General features: G+C 44.8%; 1 protein-coding gene across 1 annotated transcript in view; it reads left to right on the top strand.

The window, feature by feature from the left end:
• Nucleotides 1–19,053, top strand: part of vwf (von Willebrand factor) — a 165,356-nt gene that overhangs the window by 83,183 nt on the left and 63,120 nt on the right. The window contains exons 27-33 of the mRNA XM_084335399.1: nt 4,340–4,475; nt 4,669–4,975; nt 6,080–7,250; nt 7,355–7,459; nt 7,911–8,054; nt 11,193–11,336; nt 16,576–16,740. Coding sequence (XP_084191525.1) covers nt 4,340–4,475; nt 4,669–4,975; nt 6,080–7,250; nt 7,355–7,459; nt 7,911–8,054; nt 11,193–11,336; nt 16,576–16,740 — 2,172 coding nt within the window. The remainder of the gene's footprint in view (nt 1–4,339; nt 4,476–4,668; nt 4,976–6,079; nt 7,251–7,354; nt 7,460–7,910; nt 8,055–11,192; nt 11,337–16,575; nt 16,741–19,053) is intronic.

Raw genomic sequence — 19,053 nt, 5'->3', positions numbered from 1 at the left:
ACACATTAGAAAGAAATTGAAATGCTATTTGGCCCTAAACAGAGAGTACACAGTGGCAGAATACCTGAGCACTGTGACTGAAGATCCTTGACTATACAGACTCAGCGAGCACAGCCTAGCCATCGAGAAAGGCCGCCATAGGCAGACTGTGTGTGTTAGAAAGAGAGAGAGAGAGAGAGAGCATGTGTGTTAGAGAGAGAGCATGTATGAGAGAGAGAGAGAGAGAGAGAGAGAGAGAGAGAGCATGTGTGTGTGTTAGAGAGAGAGCATGTATGAGAGATCAAAAAGGACAAAGATCAACACTTAAATCCAAAGAGAAGAGGGTCTATAGAGAAACCAAAGCAGCAAGGAGCCAATGGCCGACATCAGCTAAATAGGCTAGCCAGGTACTGTGACACACACAGCTTTGGCCAACGGCCCAACGCTACCCAAGCTACACAAACGACCAAGACATTCACACACAGCACATGTCGTATCTCCAAATGTTGTGAAGTAGCATATGTTTTGCCTGGAAAAAAACATCGTTATTAACAAAACATTCGGGAGGGGAAGGAAGGAAGAGTGGGGTAATGTCATGACATTTTCATTAATCTTACCTGCACGAGGAACGCAGGGCGAAAGGCCGCAACACAGGTCTCCACGTTGACGAAAGGCCTCTCGCTGGCGGGACAAAAAGAAGCTATGGCCAGAGCCTTGTCATGGTGCAGGCCCGACTACATCTTCTGTCAAAGGGCCTGCTATTCTCAAGGCTAACTGATAGCATCAAACGAACGTTCCCAGCTGACGCTAAACAGCTAACTGGCTAACAGTTAGCTCAATCAGGCACACACCGTTAGCTACTAGTAGTATTAGCTAGTCGACCAGTTTGGCTCCAGAGAGAGAGAAAGAGAGATAGGTCAGGTCCACGGCGGGTATATAATCATAGGATGACTCACCATAACGCAGTATCAACGCCGGCGCCAATGGTAAAGTTGGAAGGAGACTTTCTTGGCCCACGCCACGGTGTAATTTCTTCTTCTTCTTCTTCGAGTACTTTCCGGCAGACTGGACACCTTTCGGCGTATTGCTGCCTAACAGATTTATCTGCTCACAAGTTCTCTTCTCCTTCTTTTGAAAAGACATCCACTCGCCTCGCCTCGCTCCTCTGAATAGGTTAGCTAACGCTAGTTAGCCTTTAGCTAAGCTAGCTACTAGCTGACATCATCATGGCTATACCATGACAAGGCTCCGGCCATTTGTCCCGCTAGCGAGAGGCCTTTCGTCAACGTTCCTTGGTGACCGACCGACTGATAATGATGATAATGACCGACCTCTTTCTTCGTCTTGGCTGGCATAACTAGGCATAGTCAAAAGCTGCACGCGCGAAATAGTCAAACGCAGCTGACTCACGCGGCGCCGGCGTACTACTACACATGATGTAAGTAAAACCACTCCCTTCGTTGAAACCAATAGTATGTCTGCTGCAGAACCCCAGAGACTGAGCTCCAATAGTGAGTATGTCTGCAGGACTGCAGACCCAGGAACAAGTCAGACACATTCTACAAACGTGTCTAATGTGAAATATATAAGCATATAAGCAAAACTAGATTTTAGGTCTGTGATGAAAAAGGGCCTCGCGGGAAGGGGGGCCTCGAAAAAAAATAAAAAAAAAATATTTTTTTTTTTTTTTTTTTTTTTGCGAGGCCCCCCTTCCCGCGAGGCCCTGTGCGACCGCACTGCTCGCACCCCCCCTGAGGCGGCCCTGCCCACGGCCACCGGAGCAGCACCAGCCGCAGGTGTAATTGCGCCTGTAGATGATCCGATTCCCGCCTCCTGCTGCTCTGTCAGCTTCACTGTCAGTGAATAATATATAATAGTAATTTAGAGACCCCCCAAAAAATCGCAAATCAAGTTTGCAGGGGAGCTGATGTCTGATCTAGGGGAGCTATAGCGGTCCGGGCTCCCCTTGTGGATCGCACCCTGGTTTCATCTCTGTGTGTCCAGTAGCCCCAGAGAGAGGTCCAGGTGCATGCTAGCCTAGCTTAGCACAAGTATTGGAAGCAGTATGGAGCAGCTAGCCTAGCTTAGCACAATGACTGGAAGCACTAAGGAGCAGCTAGCCTAGCTTAGCACAAGGACTGTAAGCAGTAGGGATCAGCTAGCTTAGCACAAGGACTGGAAGCATTAAGGAGCAGCTAGCCTAGCTTAGCACAAGGACTGGAAGCAGTAGGGAGCAGCTAGCATAGCTCCTGTCAAAACAAGAAAGAAATACAACTTCCAACAAGTAAAAAACTGATGAGATTGATATCAATCTTCTTGTCTGACTCTGGGGAATATGACAAACAAGTGTATTTCCCAAGATTTTCTTAAAGGGGAACTATCTTATAAATGGCCTTTTTGAGTGTTTAGCATTGTTTCCTAGCTATGTGAACTTATATTAATATGATCTATGTCTCAAAATTCTCATATTGGCGCATTCTTCCAATTCTCCTCTCACAATATTCACCCTCACTGAACTGAGTCGTTTGAAAATGTGCCTATATGTGATGTCATATAGTCACTGCTGCATGTTAATGTTGAGATAGACGACGACGCTCCGCAGTGGTTTAGGTGCCGCCCTGCAGCCCAGACTCAAAACAGCTCGAAATCTTGAGGTAGAAAAATGCTGTTTTTGAGGACTTGATTAGAAATACAAAACAATGAATAAAAAAAATATATATATTACAGAGGTGTTCCATAGACTCACAGGAATTGTGTAAAAGTGCCCAAATAGTGAAAGAAATAGTAAAATAGTTCCCCTTTAAGATATAATCTGTAATGTGGTTAAAAAGGGACATATAGGCAAATATCCTCGCTTGGTATTGCACTTTGTGACTCATTTCACTTCTTGTCTACCTGCCGTCAACGTTACCTTGTCTTCTCTAGTAACAATGTGGCTAGTGTCTGTAAATCTATGTCGATCTACATGTATGTTGAGAGAATGTAGAGCCATAGACCAGGCATCATTGTTACGGTTGGAACGCTTTGATGGCATGATGTGATGTGGAACCCAGTTTGCAGTATAGAACGGAGAGATACTTAACAGGATAGATAGGAGACGGAAGATGTTGGTTGCTTCTTTCGATATAACGTGCACTTTATTGACACATGGACAACAATGATATAAACACAACACTAAGAGAGTCCTCACGACGGTGAGCAACAAACAAAAGGTAATGATCCAGCAACGGACAGCTGGATCGACAACACTTATATACAAGGACTAATTAGAGACAAGAGGATGATTAATGAGATGACACACAGCTGGGTAATGACTACACATGAAACGTAACAGGGGAATTATACAGAAACATGACAACACCAAACAGCACATAGATACAGACACAAGCAGACAAAACTAAATTAGACAATGGGGCACAGTAAGGACACCAGATGAACACACAACAGGTTGGTGATGACAGACAGGGCATTAATAAATAAAAGACAACAAAGATGAATGCACTGAACTAGTCCCCCTAGTGGTTGAGAGACGTAGTTCAGGCGTGGGAATTGTCCATGGACAGATGAGGGTTGTGGGAATTGTCCATGGACAGATGAGGGATGTGGGAATTGTCCATGGACAGATGAGGGTTGTGACGCAGGACCGGGGGAACCCTTACACATCATGACATAGGTCATAAGCCTAACAGTATGTTTTGATAATAAATGGGTGCGAAATCCCAACAGCGACAACGTCTTAGTAGCTCTTTGTTAAGCTAAGCTATCCTGGTGTAATTCTTTAGTGCTAACAAGTAGTGGTGCATATCGGTATTGTTCCGATGTCAAAATATTATATATCGACGACTGATATATCGTGCACCACACATTTTTATTTAAATATAAATTTTTATTTAACATGTTTTGGTCTTAAATTGTTTCAAAATATCAGTCAATTCTGAAAATAAATTACAAAAAAGAAATGCATTTTGAAAAAAAAATCTGTATTTGATTATCATAAAAAAAGTGTTTTCTATACAGAGATATCGACATCTGTAAATATCGGTATCGGCCAGAACAGCAATATTAATATTGGTTATCGGTATTGGCATCACTACTAACAAGTTAACGTCACACAGTCAGACAAAGACATTTATTGATATACTACTGTATACCACAGACTGGATGTAGACATGGGTTAGTCTACACCTACAGTCAGAAGGAAGGTCTTTCTGCGCATAGGTTAGTCTACACCTATGGTCAGAAAGAAGGGGTGTAAAGTGCTGGTAGATTGGGTGGTCTGAGTCATGTATGATTGCGAGTGCTGGTCAGGGATGATGGTGCATAATTATGGATTTAACTCCTCCCCCTTATAACTACACAGGCCAACTATTGGATGAGGTGGCCATGCACTGTGTTGAGCCCTCCCACTGCCAGGTGTGCATCCACGAGGGTCAGAGAATCTCCCATGGTAACAAGGTCATCCTCAACAATGGAGACCCTGAACACTGCAAAATATGGTAATGCTGAATATCACAACTCTCCTATACTGTGTATGACTTTTTCCTCAAAAATAAAGAAATACTAACCTTCGTCTTTTACTATCCTGCACTTTGCTAACTAAGTAATCTACCTTACCTATATTACTACCAGTACCTACTATGCTAATGTGTATACTACTATTCACAAGAAGTGTGTGTGTGTGTGTTGCAGTCACTGTGAGGACAACACCCTGACCTGTGAGGCTTCTTGCACGTCCTTGTCTACCACTCCCACACCGACCCCTCCCTCCACCACCCCCACGGCCCTGCCCTTCTCCACCATGATGCCAGAGGGCACCTGCGACCGGGCCATGGACCTGGCCTTCCTATTGGACGGCTCGGCTGCGCTGGGCGAGGACGAGTTCGAGATGGTCAAAGAGTTCATCCTGGCCGTGGTGGAGCGGTTCAGGATGGGTTCTGCTCACACACGGGCCATCGTGCTGCTGTACCACTCTGGAGTCAAGACGTACTACCTGCAGGTAGGTGGACACGGGCATCCACATGCACGCACGCACACACACACGCACGCGCGCGCGCACGCACACGCACACACACACACACACACACACACACACACACACACACACACACACACACACACACACACACACACACACACACACACACACACACACACACACACACACACACACACACACACACACACACACACACACACACACACACACACACACACACACACACAAAAGTAGGGCTCCAGACTAACGTTTCCAGTGCTGCCAACTTTCTCAGTGTGATTTGGTTGCATCCCCTTTTTTTTTTTTTTTATCATTTTCTCATATTTTTATATTCAAAGTTGATTTTGATTGCCTATATTTATGTCTTTCTACTATTACCCTGCCCATACCTGTATCTCCCCTCCCCCCTCCCCTGTGCTGCTATTATGCCAACATTTCTCCAAGGGGGATCAATAAAGGAATATCTTATCTTATCTTATGTTATCACTATTTATCATTATATGGAATAAGATATACACACACACACACACATCTTACGCATGGGCGTGTTCAACCTCAATATGGCCGATCAGGATATTGGATGGTCTTCCATTATCAATGACATGGGGATAGACGGTCTCACATTCTTTGGTGGAGACGTCAGTGGCACCATCTCGTTGTCTCTCCCTCCCCACCAGCCTCCTCCTCCTCTCTCTCCTCATTTTGCTTATAAATAATCAGCTCTAGACCGGTTCACACTGTATTTGGAACACGGTCACAGCTGAGTGGATTGTTTTGTAGCGTTCTGGGTCCCCAACTTTGGACAACGTGAATCCTGTGAACTTTGCACGAATGCGGCCACGTGAAATCTTAATTCCAATATGTGTCTCAATATGTGACCATTTCCATTGCAGTCCGGGCCCTGTTACGCATTCTGTGGAATAGTACTTTACCATAGAAATTGGCTTTTTCTGCTGATGCAATGGAAATGAATGTCACAGTGAAGGTCTGGACCTCTCACCTACTTTTCTCTCTCTCTCTCTCTCTCTCTCTCTCTCTCTCTCTCTCTCTCTCTCTCTCTCTCTCTCTCTCTCTCTCTCTCTCTCTCTCTCTCTCTCTCCTCAGGTCCAGAAGTGGAAGTTCAAGCAGACGGTGCGTGAGCTGCATTACACTGGAGGAGACGCCGCCTTCCTGGATGAGGCAGTGAAATACTTGGCCATCAACGTCTACGACAAGAACAAGCGAGACCACGCCGGCCGTGTCGCCATCATCCTGACGGCCACCGCCAACCCCCGGCCCATCCGTGCCACCGCCAAGATGCTGCGCAAGAAGTCCATCACCACCCTGACGGTGGCCCTTGGCCCCGGGGTCAACATGGGCCAGATCAACGACATCACCAAGGCCAACGAGGAAAACCGGGCCTACGTGCTGAGCAGCACGGGGGAGCTCCCCGACCGGCTCCTGGAGCTCACGGATTACCTCTGCACCCTGGGGCTGGAGCCCGAGGGAGCTCCACCGCCCAGGCCCACCCAGATCAAACCTAACCAGGGTACGACAACCGCCATGAACCCCCCCGGCCTGGAGCCCAACCCCACGCACCACCTCCCCCACACCCCTACCCCCACCTCATCCGCCGTGCGGCCCCCGGTCACCGCGGCGCCCCCGTCCGCCTCCCTGGGCGTGGATGTTACGTTCATCCTGGAAGGGTCCGACGCGGTCGGGGAAGCCAGCTTCAACCAGTCCCTGGAGTTCCTGGTGTCCTCGATCTCGGAGCTGTCGGAGAAGGAGGAGATCATCCGCATCACAGTGATCCAGTACTCTGTGACGGTGACCGTGGAGATCCGCCGCTGGGAGGTGCGCCGACAGAGGACCCTGTTGGTGGAGCGACTGAGGGAGATCCGGTGGAGGGGCGGAGCTAAGACCAACACGGGCGCCGCTATGACCACCACCTTCGAGGAGATACAGGCCACGGTGCAGCCCCCGCTCGGCCCCACCCCTCCCCAGCTGGTCTTCCTGGTGACGGAGAACCCGCCCACCGACACGGTGACGCGCCCACCGTCCACCAGCACGCGCACAAGCATCTATCCTATCGGGGTGGGGTCGAAGGTCAGCGAGACCGACCTGATGGCTCTGAGCTTCCCGCAGCGGCCGCTGATGGTGGACGACTACGGCCAGCTGAAGTCACTGGTCCAACGGGTTGTCAACATCACGAGCAGTACGCTCATGCCCCGCTCCCCGACACTACTGCCCCCCCTCCTGCCCGATCTGGTCCCGCTAGCCACCCTGCCGCCGTCAGGTGAGACGAGACGTACTTCCATACAATAACGTGTACATGCAAAACACGTGTGTTTTTCTCCGTAGTCACTCCATGATCGATGTTGTCCCTGAATCCTCTCTCAGTGCCGTGTACCAAGCCGCTGGACGTCATGTTCCTGCTGAAGGCCGGTGGACAGTTTGGGGACATGAAGACATTCGTGGAAGGCTTCATCAAGAACGGAGACATAGGTACGACACGCACGCTTGAGATTTAGAACAGTGTGCAAATGTACCAGTAAAGTGTAATAGTAATATAGAATGTACAGGAGATTAAACTGGGTATAAAATATATAAATTAGTACTACTGAGTAATAGTGCTAATCAGATGTATGTACAGAGTTGTAATGTATACAGTGATACAGGTTTAAATACATTATGGTCATAGTCATACTGGCCAGCAGCGTAACTAGTAAGAGTAGGTAAGGGATATGTACAGATATGTAAAAAGGATTATATGCAGGTATGTACAGACAGTTGGATATATATATATATACATACATATATATGGTATATACAGCATTATTGTACATGCTATCATACAGAGTGATATGGGTTATATGCAGATATATGCGGTAAATATAAATATATAATGTATATATGTGGCACTGATTCTTGGGGGTGTGCTTGTTTTTCTGTGCAGGGCAGAACAGTACTCAGGTGAGCGTGGTGCAGTATGGAGAGAGCAGCACGGCGGAGATCACCTGGAAGGAGGAGCAGAGCAAATCAAATCTCCTAGACCTGGTGGAGAAAATGAAGAGCAAGCCCACCGCTGCCCCTGCACTGGGTAATTTACCTATAGCAAACCTCGCTCTCTTTCCTCGATCCTCCAATCACGACTGTTGCTTCCTCAAGAGGGGGCGGGATTTGAGACAGATCAATAGAGACACACACCAAGGAAAATATAAAAGAAGGAAGGGTCATCATCACGTCACTGAACTGTAGGTGCCAAGTGTGGAAACCTTCAGTTCACCCAACATTGAGTTGAATGGGATCCGCCATCTCCTCGTTTATGACATAATTTAAACAGGTTATTACCTCGGATGTCAGAATGATCTGCAATTTGTTGCATTGTTAATGTTAGGGATAGTGTTGTCGGAGGACCCAATTGCAGAACAGAACGAGGAGCGAATAGGCAAATAGGTAAAGCGAGACACGGAGCCAGGGGTGAATGTCAAAGTATTATGCTTTACGTAGAGCACAACAAACAGAGGGCACAGCAAACTGGCCGGCAGAGGGCAAACTACTAAAACAAAGAATCGTCTCATAAATGCGAGCAAGTCCCAAAGGCACAAACAAAACACTGCAAGGCAGGCAAGGAAAAAATATGAACAAACTGACTACAAATAAAACCCTAACAAACAAGACAAACTTTACACGAAAAACAAAGAAGGGTGCAACAAACAAATTAACACTAGGAAACACTTACTACAAAAATACTGGAAGGAGTCACAGGATCACAGGAACAGAGTAACTAACAGAACAAGACAGCAAACACTAGTAGGGAAACCCAACAATGAACCGACAACAAGAGACAGGCAGACGAGGCAGATATACACACACTGATTAACACAAGAGGGTAATTGGGAACGAGACACACCTGAGAGGGAAAGCAGAACTAACACACAGGGGTACAGGAAAACACAAGGCCAAACACTGGGGAAATAACTATACTAGCATCAAAATACAATTACTGAGAAACACAAGACTGATCATAACTACAACACAGACAGGAGGAACACAATACTAAGGCAGGGGAAACAATGCAGACAACAGAATTACAGGCAAGGAAACTAATGAGGTAAACAAGGTGACAAAGGTATTGAGCAGACAAAACTGAACAAGGTGCCATGTTGGGAATTGTCCAGCAGGTGGAGGAAGTCCATGGAAGAGAAAGTGAAAAGGTGGGGGCTCTTGAGGAGTACAGACAGGGGAAAAAAGTCCTGGGACAGGTGGGCCCTTACAGCTAACGTTTTATATATTAGTTGATGTATATTTCCTCAGATAGCTGGTATTTAGAATTTTAATACAGGCTTCAATAGAACTGGCACCAAAGTCTGGCACCAAGCATAGCATAGAACACTGGTATTCTGACGTGATGACCCTTCCTTCTTTTATAGTTTCCTTGATATATATTATACACACAGGCAGGGCTGCCTCAGGGGGTGTGCGAGCAGTGCGGTTATTATTATTTTTTTTTTTTTTTTTTTGAGGCCCCCCTTCCCGCGAGGCCCTTTTTCATCACAGACCTAAAATCTAGTTTTGCTTATATGCTTATATATTTCACATTAGACACGTTTGTAGAATGTTCCTGGCTCTGCGGCTCTGCACTATTCTCTATTGGAGCTCTGGGGCTCTGCAGCAGACATACTATTGGTTTCAAGAAGGGAGGGGTTACATCATGTGTACGTCGGCGTGCGTCAGCTGCGTTTGACTATTTTGCGCGTGCAGCTTTGGAGGTTATGCTTAGTTATGCCAGCCAAAACGAAGAGGACGGTCATTCGGCAGATGGACTGAAGATGAAAGTTGTTGCATGTTAGACAGTTCAGTCAGGCTACGTTATAATATCGAGTGCTAACGTGTGGTTCAGTCGGGATAGCCATGATGATGTCGGCTAGTAGCTAGCTTAGCTAAAGGCTAACTAGCGTTAGCTAACCTAGAGAGAGCGCGTGCAGCATTGTTATGCCAAGATGAAGAGGACGGTCATTCGGCAGATGAACTTCGTCAACTCCACGCGGTTGTCTCCATCCTCTTGGACGTTTGGTGAGTTTTTAATGCACTCTATTCTATTCCCGCCGTGGATATATCTCTCTCTCTCTCTCGGGAGCCAAACGGGCCGGCTAGCTGTTGTAGTAGCTAACGGTGTGTGGCCTGGTGTCAGCACCTGGTGCGAGGGAGGTGAGCTTGGTGTTTCATTATGAGAATATCTCCATGCTCAAGTCGGCTATAGTCCGCGAGGGACTTGTTGCCGGCACCGCTATGGTAAACACCACTCTGTAGTGGGACGTGTATTGCCTTCTTTTTCCCTTCCCTCTTCGGATGAGAAGAGGAAAACACAGCGGCTGTCTGAAGTGTTGGCCTGTATTGCTTTTCTCACGTTGTACAGTTTTTCAGTGGTAGCCGCATAGCTTGCTTCTGCGTTAGCTAGTGGTTAGCGATAGCCGGATTGAGCTAACTGTTAGCCAGTTAGCTGTTTAGCTACGACGTTAGCTGCTCGTTTTCGCTCGGCTGGGAACGTTAGCTTGATGCTATCAGTTAGCCTAGAGTTAGCTGTTAGCTTGTGCTACGACCATTGACATTAGCCGTGAGAATAGCAGGCCCTGGCACTCTGACTACGACATCATCTTTGACAGAAGATGTAGTCGGGCCTGCACCATGACAAGGCTCCGGCCATAGCTTCTTTTTGTCCCGCCAGCGAGAGGCCTTTCTTCAACGTGGAGACCTGTGTTGCGGCCTTTCGCCCTGCGTTCCTTGGTGCAGGTAAGATGTCCATTGGACATTACCCCACTCTTCCTTCCTTCCCCTCCCGAATGTTTTGTTAATAACAATGTTTTTTTCCAGGCAAAACATATGTTACTTCACAACATTTGGAGATACGACATGTGCTGTGTGTGAATTGTCTTGGTCGTTTGTGTAGCTTGGGTAGCGTTGGCCAAAGCTGTGTGTGGCCTGGTGTCAGTACCTGGCTACTCTATTTGCAGTTAGCCTATTTAGCTGATGTCGGCCATTGGCTCCTTGCTACTTTGCTACGCGTTTAAATCTCGCACAGGGCCTCGCATTTCTCCCAGGCTTTCACAGCTTGCGATCACACACACACACACACACACACACACACACACACACACACACACACACACACACACACACACACACACACACACATGACACGTGCACACACAGATCCCTCACTTCTTTCCCTGTTTAGGTTCTACGCTGCGATTCGCTGTCCAGACGGCCATCTCGCCAGCCAGTGGTGGTAGAGCGGGCGTGACCAAGGCTGTGGTGATGCTGGTGACTGACAGGTCAACTGATGACATCCAGGAGGCAGCTAACGAGGCCCTGACAGCAGGTGAGGCTGTCTACTAGTGTCTAGGGCTGTCCCTGACTAAGGATTTGGATAGTCGACTATGATTGGCCGAAATGTGCAGATAGTCGACTATTAGTCGACTATGACATTTCTTTTTTTATTTATTTTTTTTATTTGGGCTGTGGGGGTGCTTAAGTTAATCTGTAGACCGTTTTTGCCTAAGGGTACATGCCTAAGTAAATGGAAGATTGCTCCACTTCTGCAAGGTCAATTTGCATGTTCTTGGTATCTAGGAACATCTAGGGACCTGGGGGTATGTATTTCCAGTGTCAGAAATATTGTGTCTGTTACTAGGCTGAGTAAATTGTAATGAAGAAAAGGAGAATATGAATTATGATTTATGATTTTTGCACCTTTGACCATGTTAAATCTGCGGGGCACGAGAAAATGCTCACTGAGCTCATTCACCACCTTATTGAGATCATGTGTAAAATAAATAGAAGCAAATGAACCGCGGGAAGATGATTAAACAGAAGGATTTGTAGATACAGTAATTAATGATAATCGATTTTAATTATAAATTCATATTTGACCTTGAACTTGACCTTGTTCTTATTATGGCCAAACCATACATCTATGGATAGGGAAAATGCTCCTCTTTCCAATGGCAGGGTTGAATCTGGATTCAGTCATTTCCTTGCGGTTTTTACGATAATTAGAATTTTCCGATAAATTCGTATTTCCGATAAATCGTATAAAACATCTGTAAAAATGAAAATATACACTTTGACTACTGTTTTTGATAGGGTTATGGTCTTTACTCTTGGCTACAATTTTTTTTTTAAACATTAACCTCTTAACACATCCTGCGCCATAAACGTTGTACGACGGGTTTCAAGTTCATGCGAATGCTGCCAATCCACGGCGTACGACGTTATTGAGATCATATTTTATATTTTCGCCATGTTATTCATATTTCCCTCACGGAGCCTGGTCTGATGCTGTGTGAGCCAGCACAACTCTGCAACGCTTCAATACTGCCCCCTGGTGGATGATCGGCGAGTTGCCAAACCGGAAATGGACGGTTGGATCTCGGTGCGTCTCTGAAATGAGTCCGGCCACTCGCATATCGTTGCGGGACTGTATACACACGTCCATGTGTAGCGATCGCTGCCATAACTCAATAATCGACATGATTTGGGCGTGTATTATTATTATACAAACCGGAAATGGATCGACTCGATCCCCATCAAATAACTGGGATCTTTTTGCTCCAGTCTCATCGCCCAACGGTAAGAGGAGGCTGATGTTACTTTCAGCCTGTTTGTTTATTATTATCCATGCAAACCGCTCTGATCCATATATCACCCATACTACATAAAGCATTTAACGACGATCACGGAATTATAAACGACCCCCCCCCCCCCTCCGTTCATCCGCGCATGATCAGTCGTAACGTTTAGGATCATGTACAGTTGACATTTTTAATATAGCATGGATCGGCAACAAACGGCATTTGATAATCTATATATGCATTTATGCCTATATCTCACGTTCTAGGAATTACTGCAGAAAACGATAAAAACATATTTATATTCTAGACGGTATTTTCGTATGAATGTATGCATGAAAAAGTAAAACGTTCCTACATCCTGAACGATAGATAATCGATGTTGAATGGGCCATAGTAATGTCAATTTAGCAATACAATTTAAAAAGTTATAGCCCTGCAAAGAAGGTGAACATCTCCATAGACTTACAGTGCTGGCAGAGAATGGTATAAGATGCTCAAATAGCGTGGCAGGGAAAGTGTTAACATCCAAGGGCCCACATGTGGACGATTCTTTGCCGACCTCTAGTGGCTCGGTGTGCATTTCTTTTAATACAATATATAGATGGAATTAAAGCCCTATTTGTTGCCTGTCGATTGCCCTTTCAGGTACGCAAAAGTACACATTACCACCCCTACTCCCGGGGCTCTAGCTCCGTCAATCATTTGGCGATCTCGAGAATCTTTGCACAGGGTTGTAGCCAATGAGTGTGGCTTTCCAATGATACCCCATGATATGATAATTGGGGATCTAATACGGTCTCTATTGATCGATTTATGATAAAGAAAAGCAGGGTCCCCCTATAGGGGGATCTTAAGGCTTAACAGGTTCTGAAGGAGGCGACGGAAGGCTTCTTGTCCTCTGCAAAAGCATGCAATTGGTCCACTGATGGATACATCTTGATATTTGTCTAGTCTAGTGTGTTCATTAGATGGGTGAAATCCTCTTTCAGTGCCTCTGTGCCTGTTTTCTTAGGCAGTTAGCCTCTGGTATGCGTGCCATTAGCGTTAGCCACGCTTCTAGGCCTCTTTTCTTTTGGAAAGAATGATAAAAAAAATTATAATAATACTAAGAGGTTGGTAGTCGACTACGGCTCCTTTCGATCGATTAGTCGACTATTCGACTAATAGGGGTCAGCCCTACTAGCAGTGATGGCCAAGCTACTTGGAAAATGTAGTAAGCTACACTACAAGTTACTCTCGATTAAATATAGCTCAAATACAATGGAAGCTATCCCCAGATAAATGTACTGTAGAAAGCTACACTACAAGAACATGGCAAAAATAGCTAACTACATCGGCACTACCTTTTTTTTTTTTTTTTTAACTTTATGATCAAGTTTCCACCAAACAAATAGGCAGGCAAAAAAAAGGTTCAGTTTGATTGATTAGAAAACTGAAACAAGCCCTCGGTCTGGCTTTTTGTGTCATCCTTTTAACATGAACTTGTATTATGTACAAAATGTTAATAAAGTATAAGAAAAGAACTGTGGAAATAAATAAAAGGCAGTGAAACAATAATCAAATAAACACCAAAATATATACTCTCTCTATTGGAATGGAGACTTTTCAGCACAGGATAAACTGCCCACTTTATCAACCAAAAACACACTTCTTCAATATCTGAATTTTAACTAATAATAACTGTCTTACTGCATTTTACTATTATGCTACCATGTCTATACTACCACCAACTATGCTAATATGTCTATACTACTACAGTATGTACTCAGAGTATAACACTCAAGCTCGACACTGCTAGACAAACAATACTACTTATCCTTGGCTGCTAGATATGTACCACTCCTGCTGACTTGTTGTACACAATTTGTAAGTTGCTTTGAATGAAAGCGTCAGCTAAATGACCAAATGTATTTAAATATGTAACTCACAAAACATTCCATGGCCCCAAAATCATGTGGGGACCCCCCCTGGGGGTCCTGACCGACCCACAGGTTGAGAACCACTGCTCTAGGTGATATTTTCCCTCTTAGTGTATTTATGTTAGTTTGTTTTTTCTTTTCTCCACCCCCATAATTGTTCATTTTCTGCATACAGTTAAACATGATAGCAGCTATCTGTTAGTTAAAGCTGTTGACAAAAAGTGCACTGACTTGTGTGCTGTTTGGGAACAGTTGACAATATTTATGTAAAGCTTTTCATCAGCTCACCTGAATATGTGTTCTCAAGTTAGTGCTGGCGTGTGGGAAGTTGAGAGCAGCTTCGTTTTTGGCTGACACAATAAACACCTAAACACATATGTTTTAGGCGTTTTTTCAGTCAAACTCATAAATGTTTCCAGATAGGGCCATGGAGAGGCATTGTTGTTATTGACATCATCTTCATCAATGCCATCAGCCCTGGAAACATCGAATCCCTCTGCCATTTCGCGCGGACTGGTTCATTCATTCAATGGTTTGTTTTGATTTTCACTTCCTGATTTGCGGAGCTGGAGTGGCATGTCCCGCCCCTATCCTGCTTCTGATTGGCCTACCCGTAATGTTTTGGCCTAACCTTACCCAATCGTGAGTCGTCATACTCATATCTAAACCAACCAACCAATCATAGTGGGTTTTCTACTGGGAGTTTTTTTCCCTCACAAATCTGTTTCTCCTGATAGTAGCGTATAGTGTTTTGCTCACGCTACTCACTACTTTGTTCTAAAAATAGCTGCACTACAGAGAATGCTACTTGGTTCAAAAGTAGCGACGCTACCATCACGCTACTGAGAAATGTAGTTAAGCTATGTAGCGTCGCTACTTGTAGCTAGCTACTGCCCATCACTGCCTACTAGTGTCATAATACTACAGTTTTACTGTACAACACAAAACCAAGTGCTGTATCATTACTTGGGTTGGGTACCGTTCACATTTGAACCGGTACCGGTACCAGTACCAGTTTCTGGAATTCGGTATCGGTGCCCAACGGTACCTTTTTTCGGTACTTAACTAAATAAGTCCAAACTTCTCAATTTCAACATTGTTATTTATTTAGAACATTTTGTTATTTATTGTTGTAACACGCCACACAAACTAAACCGTATGATCATGTATTATGTTTTTAAATGTTTAAATATCAACATTATCTGGCCATCCTCAGTACATATTATCAAATTCCTCTGACCTTGTCTGGTCTTTCCAAAGATCCAAGAGACGGGACAGTAATATATATATATATTTGTAGAAAAGGTTCCTTCTTGTCTAGCATATTACACTCTTATACTAAACATGTAAAGGTACTGACATTTGGTACAGATTGATCTAGTGTGCATTGGTACTCGGTAGTACCGATGTAATTCAGTCGGTACCCTTAAAAGTACAGAGTTAGGTACCCAACCTTAATCATTATACCAAGTTGTTTCACAATACCAAACCAAAGAGTAATGGAGACTACCACTTGATGTAGCATTTGGATTTTGAAGCATTCCTAGGTACAGGAAGAGGCTAATCATACTAACCTAACCTGCTTTCTTTTAACCTTTTCTCACCATTCCATTATGTAAAATGTGGGCATTGAGAATGAGATAGATATTTTTTCTTTCATTACATACTATCATCAATATGATAATCAACATGTTCCTGTTTGCATAGAGCAAATTTTAAATAAGAGTAAATTCACAATTCAGATATAATATATTTAGACAAACACATTCCTGTTCTGTATGGACCATACATTTTGAGTCTAACAATGACCTTTAATACTGCAGTATTTCTGAAGCTTTGACATCACAGATAGTAGTTTAATATTGTCGCGATACTTTGGGAGAATTGCATGAACCTACTGCCTACGTCATATTACTGTACCATTGTTTCCAGTTCCATTCAGCTGGAACCTCTTCGTTCTCTCTCATCCTTTGATCTTGTCACCCCCTCACAAACAACAACTGAAGTGGGTGGATTGATGCAAGTCTAGGGCCTTGCTGGACCTTGCTTGATTTATCCATTTCCACAGGCGTGTCGGTGTTCCCCATCGGGGTGGGACTGAGCTATGACAGGGATGAACTGGCCCTGCTTGGTAGCCACGGCAACCAAGACAACACTCTGCACTTGAACAGTATGGATCAACTGTTGATGCTGCTGACTCTGGACCACGGTTACACAGAGAGGATCTGTCGAGGTACACACACACACACACACACACACACACACACACACACACACACACACACACACACACACACACACGCACACGCACACCCGCACACACACCCGCACACACACCCACACACACATGAATTTAAAGGAACACGCCAGCTTTTGGGGAAATTAGCTTATTTGCCATCTACCCTGGAATTAGACTAACAGATTACATACCCTTTTCTTCTCTGTGCATGCATTAGGCTTAGGGAACAGCCGCACCGTTAGCCTAGCTTAGCGTCATTCACTGGAAGTAGGTGTGCCAGTGTAGCCTAGTTCCCAACAGTCATGAAATACACTCCAGACACTACAACTCCAATATCACTGCTGCCTTTTCAAAAAGCAACAGGGCGCTTGAGAAGTGTGATGACGTCATGTGACTGAGAGGAATGGCGTGCTGAGTGCTCTGCACAGTTCTGTCCTTAAAGTATAGTATTTTGCTTCTAAATTATAATTTATTTAAACTGAAGAACTGGATTATTTTGTTCAAACATAGTTGCCTGTCTGCATGGCTATTTCTGGCTCTTGCCGAGAAACTCAAACCAAGACAAAAAAAAGTGAACGCGTGCAGCAATCAAACTAATAATATGTCAAGTGAGGATACACCTGCCTGGGCGCAGCTACTCCTAACTGAGGTGAGCGACCTCAAAGTATCGTTTGAACGAAGACTGGATGAACTTGGCAACTCAATGAAATACTTAAAAAAAGAGACACAGGCTATTCTGAACAGAGTCTCTAATGCAGAAAAAATTATCGGAGATCTAGAAGACCAGTAAAACCCTGCAAGTCCAATCCAAAGAACTGAACACGCTACAAACAAAGTTTAACCATTTGGAAGCACAATGTCGGAGAAATAATCTGATCTTTGTTGGCCTGGCAGAAGGACTGCAGACAGGCAACTCAGACAAGATGATGGGTGACATATTAAGATATATTCTGGATGTTAAAGAAGACGAGCCAACACCAGAAATTGAAAGACAGCACCGTAGCCTACGTCCCCGCCCGGCTCCAGGTGAGCCACAATGGCCGTATCTGGTGCGCATATTGAGATGGAGTGACAGACAGAAGATCCTCCAGGCCGTGGCAGAGAAAAGGCAGCTATCCTGGCAAGGAAAACCACTGAGAGTCTTCCAGGATTTACCAACGGAGAAAGAAAAGAAAGGGCGCAGAATATGATGATATCAGAGGGAAACTCCCCAGAGAAACGTCCCTGCGCTATGGTATACTTTACCCAGCGAGGCTTATCATCACCATTGATGAGGTGAAATATATATACAACAATGCATTGGAGGCTGCTGAAGATTTGAAGAAACTATTACCCAGGATCTTGACATGAGTGAGATGACCAGAGGCATAACTGCACCAGCGTCACTGTAAGCCCCCTTCTTTTTTTTCTTCTATACCTTCATTCATTATGCTTTACTGGGGCTGATGGAATTGGGAGATATTTTTTATGTTACACAATGAACAAGTGCAAAACGAATCACATTCTCTCCCTTATTAACATAACGCTGGTGCTCGCAATCGGGTATTTAAATCACGCAAGTTGATTGAACTTTGAGAACGGAGCTGTGTAGGATGCAGCACGGCCGCACCTGCTCTGCCCGCGGACAAGGAAGGGATGGACATTAAGGGCTAGATCCACAAAGAATGGATTGCACGGTGCTAGTTGCACCCTACTTACAATTCATTATGAATTGAAAATGGGGGACACTGGTGTAAACAAGACTGAAAGGATAAAACTTGTGTTCGTTGATGAAAGAAGGTGCCAGCCGATAGAAATGAGACGGAGTCAGATGAATAGTGTAGCTGAGGGGTACAATTCCCTGACTGTATTGTTAGATATGATATTTAATACCACTACCTCATGTACTTTAACTGCTGGCCACCCAGTACAAGATATAAGTATGATGAACACTTTCCCACCTGATGAAACGAACCAACACAAATGTACCAAATCGAATATTTAATACAGCAAAAGGTGTATACAACATTCACTTAATTACATTTATGATTTGAAATATTGAATATGCACTTTTATGGCAAATGAGTATTCGTAGGTAAATCAACATTGAATGTCCAATCTCTGGTTGCGCAGGGAGTAAGTATACAACCTGGAATATTTAGGAAACGATAGCGATGGTACTTAAATGATTATAACTGGATACACTAAGGGGGGGGGGGGTCCCGCTGGTTGTAAGACAGTAGGAGGGGGGGGTTAGAGAAGCCGCTGGCGGTATCCCATCTGGCCGACGGTGTCTTGGGAGAATCCAAAGTCTTAGACACAGTGCCC

The sequence above is a fragment of the Notolepis coatsorum genome (assembly GCF_963971535.1).
Source record: "Notolepis coatsorum genome assembly, chromosome: 18".
Classification (NCBI taxonomy): domain Eukaryota; kingdom Metazoa; phylum Chordata; class Actinopteri; order Aulopiformes; family Paralepididae; genus Notolepis; species Notolepis coatsorum.
The sequence above is the reverse complement of the archived record's forward strand: the minus strand, read 5'-3'. Positions and strand labels throughout refer to the sequence as shown.